General features: G+C 28.4%; 1 protein-coding gene across 2 annotated transcripts; it reads right to left on the bottom strand.

Moving 5' to 3' along the window:
- Nucleotides 1–218: 218 nt before the first annotated feature.
- LOC107455595 (leucine-rich repeats and immunoglobulin-like domains protein 1) lies at nucleotides 219–6,520 on the bottom strand. 2 transcript variants are annotated; one of them, XR_001585607.3, is made up of 3 exons: nucleotides 5,083–6,520; nucleotides 564–797; nucleotides 219–472 (listed from the first exon to the last, which is right to left on the bottom strand). XR_001585607.3 is itself a non-coding variant. In XM_016073219.3 (2 exons), the coding sequence occupies exons 1-2, from the start codon at nucleotides 6,389–6,391 to the stop codon at nucleotides 685–687; spliced, it is 1,422 nt and encodes a 473-aa protein (XP_015928705.2). In that variant the 5' UTR covers nucleotides 6,392–6,505; the 3' UTR covers nucleotides 219–684. The 2 variants fall into 2 exon arrangements, 1 of the variants encoding a protein (XP_015928705.2); XM_016073219.3 differs by having other exon boundaries at nucleotides 219–797; nucleotides 5,083–6,505.
- Between the last annotated feature and the right edge of the window lie 662 nt (nucleotides 6,521–7,182).

The raw sequence follows: 7,182 nt of genomic DNA, 5'->3' as shown, positions 1-7,182 counted from the left end.
AGGAATCCCAAAAAGAAAGCAATTATCAAAGATTATTGTATTCACTGCAAAAAGTCAAGATTAACATTAAAAGTATACAAGCTCTTAAAAATTTCCAAGCTTGTTTGACGTTGCAATACTGTTCCGTAAGTGTCAAATTAATTCTAGTCATATTATTGTAATTAATAAATGACATTCTTGCCTCTTTATTAAAAAAATATCTAATGAAGGCCACCTACTTTTCTTTTTTTTTTTCAGTTTAGACGGTTATTTCTTTTAAGTAGCTTTTTTTAACAGGTGTTTTCTTTCCTTTTTGTTGCTAGGTTAAAATACGACAACCCTCATTTATAGTCCTCTTAATTTTAAAAACAAAATTAAATAAATAAATAAATAATATCAATGAATTTTTTTTTCTTATCAAGTTACAATAATTTTACATAGCACTCGTGATAACTCTAATACTCCGTAAATCTCCCACTCAATCTCAGCATACCTGTAATTTAAAACGAGAACGTATAAACATATATTGAAACTATTAATGAACAATAAATTCATTGAACGATGATAAGATGACTTCATCTTACATTTTATTTCCAAGTGATAAGCAATACTGTTCGGTGCAAGTACTAACTGATAGATACCCGTTTCAGATCTTGCAGGTGACTAGTTTCATTTGTACTTGTATCAAATTTAAAGAATGATTTTCTACAAGTGCATGACGTCAATGTTACATTGTGGTTGACCATCAACTTCTATATTCCTATTTCGTAATTCATGATACACAGACATTTGTTCTTCATCACAAATCAAAGGATTGCCTGCATAAAAAAAATTATATTAGTAACAAATAAATAAAATCTGTTATGAATAAATGAATAACCTACTCACTAATTTAATTTTTTGGAATAAATTCATTTAGATATATGATGAATAAATTTATTTAATCATCGTTTCATAAATAAATTTACTTAATTATCATATTTTTCGGACAGCATTAATAAAATATAATTTATGGGAATTCAATACTAAATTTTAAAATTAAAGAAATTTGAATAAAACTCGTTATATTTTTTTTTAACTTGAACAATATTATTTTTAAGAATATAGTTGTTTGTAAAAATATTTTATTTTTACTTAGGAAGAATCCAATTTGCCACCCCGGAGAATTCGTAACGTTTTTGAAGTCCTGCTGATCTACTGTCATGGATAGCGGTGACCATTTTATTCTAGTTTAATTAAAAGTATTATAATGCATTTGATACAATATTTTCAAATAACTTTAGAATTGTATTGTAGAAAATTGCATTTACGATAAAATTTGGATTTACAATGGTTGGTGCAATGAAACAAACCAGCATCAAGAATTCTGAAAGTTAAGACGTAGTGCTAATTTTAGGGACAAATTTTTTTTTAAATCATAAAAATATTTTAGCTCTGTTAAACTCTTATTAATTAAATATTTTAAAACAATTTTTCCAATGTAAATTTATTTTAAGTCTAAGAATATTTAAAAATAAATGCTCTAAAACAAACTTAAATCACAAAATTATCTGACTAAATTGACTTTTTTCAAAATTTTAATTCCTCGTCGTTAAAAAATTAAAAATTTTCTTTCGTGAAAATATTAAACGTTAACAGCAAACGTGATTTCAATTATTTATTTTTAAATTGGATGGGATGGATATGCGTAATAATTCAAATGTTTAACAGTTTTGACCTTGATCTATATTTAGAATAAATTAAAAATCATCAAAGATCTTGACACTAGTTCGGCAGGCTGCCAAAAAGCGAATAAAAAAATAAAGATAAGAGCCAGAAAAATCTTTGACTCAATGAAAAGTTTCAAGCCTTCGAATTCTTCCATCTAATAAGATTTAAAATCCGATTGTAAATCATCATTTTTATCAGTTTGGGTTTCATTAACGTTTAAACTTTTAAAAAACTTATAACAGATTAATTTTTTAACTAGTCTAATAAGTTTCTGACGTCATTGTAATATTCCGAAAGATGCAGCAAGTTTCGAATAAAATTCTAGAAATGCTCCGACGACAACGAGAAGAAAAAAAACACTTAGAAATTTGTAAACTGCTTTGCTCTATTCATCTATTATATATATATATCTATATCTATATATATATTGAATAATTTTTTTGACTTGATTTTTGAGCGCATACTTACAATACTTTTGAACAAAATGTTGTTTTGTTCTCTAAGACGTATGCTTACTAGGGGAATTATGTGTTGGCAAAGTTAAATTATTATCCATAATAAAACGATAACATACGTATAACAATACCCGTATCTAAAACAATAACGATAAACAGTGCGAAACAGAAGTACAGTAAACAAAAAAAACAAAAAAAAGAGAAAAAGTATATTATTTATACACACTGTATATTATTTATTTTAATAATCAGATTTTCACGTAAAGTGCCATCTTAATGGTTTAAAGGTTGACCTCATATAAGCTAATTAATTAGAGCTAACTGTAAATTAAGTTATCGAATCAGGAGCAAAAATGGATTTCCTTTGAATTAACATACCTTTTTTTTCTCCCTAAATTTGGATTTTTGAATATAAAATATGGAATCTATAATCGCAATCTGGAAAATATGATCCCAATGGTTTAGTCAGGAGACTAGTCAGAAGTTTGGCCTCATTATTGTTTATGTCCCTTTTTGCTCATTTTAATATATTTTAGGAATTTTTTCAGCAAATTTAAAAATTTTTACACCCATCTATAAAATTTGCTTATTATAAAGATGATTTCTTGTGAATTTTTTTTTTAAATAATTTAATATTTTTTATTTTTTAAGAATGGACGAAAAATTTTTTAATTGCAAGGTATGAAAAGCTTTTATTATTTTTAATTAAATTATTTAAACCAAACCACCATTAAAACAAAAATTTAAACGAAATTAGTCATATTGTTCTTGAGTTCCAAAATTTCAAAAAAGCCGCATTTGAAATTTTCACTTCTCGAATACTGTTCGACTGATTTCTTTCAAATGTTGAATTTCATCGTTTTAGATTACATTGCAATAATTATAATTAATCTCAAATTTTTTATTGTTATCCTGACGAAACTATTGGCTCCTGATATTTTCCAGATCACCTCCACTATATCTGAGGTCAACCTTATCTACCAACCCTTTCAACAACTTAGTTCATGCAAAAATCAGATTGATATTTTTTTTTCTTTTTTATTGTTCACTGTACTTACAGCCCTCTACAAAAAATTTCTGTTTCGTTCAAGAAAACATTTAATTTTGGGAAGTTCATGTCCTCGTGACCAATATTGTAGCTTAGAGTAAAATGAGAATTTTCAGCTCTCTAAATCTCAGGAATCCAACAGATCAGTTTTGATAGAACTATTTTTTATTTGATATCACTAAAATCTTTTTATGATTAGTTTAATTATATCGATAACTTTTCTTAACAATTAAAAATGAATGCTGTTTTTTTATTTATTTTTTTAAATGTAAACAAAACTACACACGAATTTAGTTTACAATGTCTCAGAGAAAGTGGTCAATAATTTTCTGAGATATTTTGGGTCAAAATCCTTTTGCCTCCATAAACATTGAGAATTAGCTGCAATAAGAAAGATTATCCCCCTTGAAATTATTTCTCAGAGGCAGTATAAAGAAGGGTGGACGAGATCGATCACCCTTATCTCCAAGAGAATAAAGAAAAAGAAAAAATACTAAATTCTCATGTAAAATAAAATAAAATAAAATTATAAAAAAGAAAAAAAATTATTAATTTTCTTAATTTTCTACGCTTTTCTCTTTGTTTCCTTTTTGCATATTATATATATATATATATACATAATATATATATAGGGTGCGTAGCATTTTTGAAAAGTGCTTAAAGGTGCTTATTTTCGACTTTTGTTTTTTAAAAGCCCTTAAAGGTGCTTTTTTCATTGGATGTTTTTAAAAAGTGCTCAACTTTCCCTCTTCCAAAATGAGATTGTTTTCTTTAGCATATCAAATTTNTATGCATAATATTTTTCATATTAATTTAATTTAAATAGCAATATTTATATCCTTTTACGATACCTTCTCATTCATTTTAATGAAATAGAAAATTTTAAGAAATTTCCTTTCTCATGTTTTCTTTCTGTTATTAATTGAAAAATTGTAGTTAAATTTAAATATTCCGAACATATTTTCTTTTGCTTCGATATGCACAAGATTTTAGCACAAACGTTTTTACTTTTACTTACATTCGTATTATTTAGGGTAATATTGTATTTTCTATCAGTTAAAACTTTTTCAGATCATTTAAAATAGAATCTATTGATTTTCACCACTTTGTTCTAAAGTTGAACACAGCATAAAATAGAGTTCTTTTTAACACACCTCTTTCTCTAACACATATTTTTGCAGTTTTATCTTTTTATTCTAACCATAACGTAACAATAAGTCTCCTTGCCATTTTAGAAGACCTCATTACCTAAAACGATTCGGGATTTACGTAGCAGAAAGTGGTGTGCGTATGCCTCCAGGGCAATGTGTGTATACATGTAATTAATTTTACATTTTTGATAACAAAATAATTTTATGATTACTTTACAAAATAATTAAATAGTACGATATAGAAACTGAAGAACAATTTTTATTCTTATATTCTGAGCAACTTCCCCGGGGATTGGATTAATTGTATTGTTTTATGATACTATGGCTATTCTGTTCTAAACCCAAGAAAACTTTTTTTTACAAGAGTATGGAAATAGAATGAAAACGGCGTTCGAAGTTATATCTGTCACAAAAATAAAAAAAAACAGAAAAATAGTACAGTGAACGCAAGAAGGCGAAAAAAATCAGCTGGGCATTTCGGGTCATGGTTTCTGTTTTTATTTAAAGAAGATAAAACCACCCAGAGAGAATATCTACAATACGACCAAACAATTGAATTGTTAAATTATTGATAAAAAAAACTTTTATTTGATAAACTGGAGAAATTGTAATTGCTTTTACTAATTTAATGAGATTTTGTAAGAGCATTACATATTTTAGAAATCTAACTCATAACAAACAAATAATTTTATCTAATAATGGAGATAGTTATTGTTAAAATTATCTCTATACTTCTCACCTGATACAGAAATGTACTCCATGTTATTTGAAACTGTGTAATCCAGAGTTTTTAGTATCCGTAGTTGGTTAAAGCTTAAATCAATACTTTCTAGGCACACAAAATGTCTTAAAAACTCACCCAAACTAATTATTTTATTTCTGGCAAAAAACAGCCTTTCTGTTTGTAAAATATTTGAGCTATAACCAGAAATTAAGTATTCCAGTCTGTTGTCATTTAGGTCCAGCACTTTTAGCTTAGATAAAAGTCTGACGTCATCAAAAGTGAAATTTCGCATAAGATTCTGTGATAAATCTAGTGTTTCTAAGCTCAATAGTGGGTGAAAAGCTTCACTGATAAATACAATACTATTTCCAGCTAAATCTAAATGTTTGAGTTTTGAAAGTTTATTAAAATCAATCGCATTCAAATGAACCAATCGATTTTTTGAGAGGTTCAGACTTTTAAGATTCGATAAATGTTTTAAAGAGGTTCCTATTTCATGAAGTGAATTATACTGCAAATCAAGAAATTCTAAATTTCTCAACTGTCGTAAAGAAACTCCTAAATTGCGTATCATATTTCTAGCTAGATTCAAGTATTTCAAACTGTAAAGACCATCAAGCTCCCCTTCTACATCAATTAATCGATTGTCATCTATAGACAGTGACTCAAGTCTTGGCAAATTTCTAACAGACTTGTTCAAAGACCTCAAATAATTCTTTGAAAGCGTCAGGGAAACAAGAGTGGTGGGAAAAGAGTCTCTCTCCACAAACGTCAATCTATTTTCAGCCAGAGAAAGTAATTTCAATTTATTGGCACTTCTCAGATGATGATATGATATACTCGAGAGTCTATTTCTTGGCAATTGTAAGCTAACAAGCGATGATAGGTGACTCAGGGATTCCGAAGGAAAAGTCATAAGTTTTACGTTATGTAAGATCAATATCATGAGTGAATGTAAGCCGTTGAATGCATCGCTAGCTACCCACCTCAAATTCGAGTCTCTTATCTCAAGACGTGAAACGTTCACGGAAACAAAAGCTCTTGATGGTAGCCCAACAAACCGTGCATCCACAATTTGTAAGTACGGGATAGGATCATTTCTTAACCATCCCTTTAGAGCAGCACGAATGGTTTTCAAACTTCGAACACCACCGCATTGTACAGTAGGAATATCAGGAACAACCGTGCACTGACAAGGTCGTATTGCCCGCTTTGACGGGCAGGTGAAATTTACATATGAAGCTTGGGCTTCCACACTGAGTTGAACCATTTGTCCTTTCACCAGGATAATCGAGGCGAGAATGCAGCAGATCTGCAATTTCATTCTGTTATCACTCCCAAACCTCTTGACACAGCGTTAAAAAAATTTAATCGAAACCGTGTTAACCGCATTTTGAGTGCTAATGAACACAAATTGCTGAATGCATAGTGAAGTCCTAGCGCTAGAGGGCAAAGTGGAAATGATAAAAATGGTAATCACGCTTTTTTCCCCACAAGGAGAAGATGAGGAAGATTTGAGGATCGCAAGTGCTTGTTATGTCAGTTATGTCACTTACGTGACATAAGGCTTTTAATCATCTTGAAAAGCTCTTTGGAGAGTTTCCAACGAATACATTTAGATTTATTAGTGCCTGGATATAAATAAAAATTAAAGAGGACTTTTCTCTGTAATAAATTGAGAAAAAATTGTGAATGACTAACAAAGGGTGACCTAAATGAACTTCCCTTATCATGCTCTAAATCAAATATTCGTCAAAATAAACAGAAAAAAAAGCTCACCAAGGTCGATTATGGTTTCAAGAGATAAAAATTTATTTAAAGGAAGCCGGAAAAACTTCTTGCTCTTTAAAGTTTAAAGGTAGGATCAATTCTTTTAATAGCTATAAAAATTTTTGGTTGATTTCGAAATTTTTCAGCAATTGTTTATATTTATATTTAAGTAGTAAAATGTTACAAGATTTATTCTTTTACCAAAAAAGTCAAAATTCTTCTTGAATTTTATGATATATATATATATATATATATATAGTGGATGAAACGNATATATATATATATTTAAATACTAGCAGAAAAATTCAAAACATCTGTAAGGAAATATTTTCTGTTGAATGTTAA

This window comes from Parasteatoda tepidariorum, chromosome 4 (assembly GCF_043381705.1).
Source record: "Parasteatoda tepidariorum isolate YZ-2023 chromosome 4, CAS_Ptep_4.0, whole genome shotgun sequence".
NCBI classification, from domain to species: Eukaryota; Metazoa; Arthropoda; class Arachnida; order Araneae; family Theridiidae; genus Parasteatoda; species Parasteatoda tepidariorum.
The sequence above is the reverse complement of the archived record's forward strand: the minus strand, read 5'-3'. Positions and strand labels throughout refer to the sequence as shown.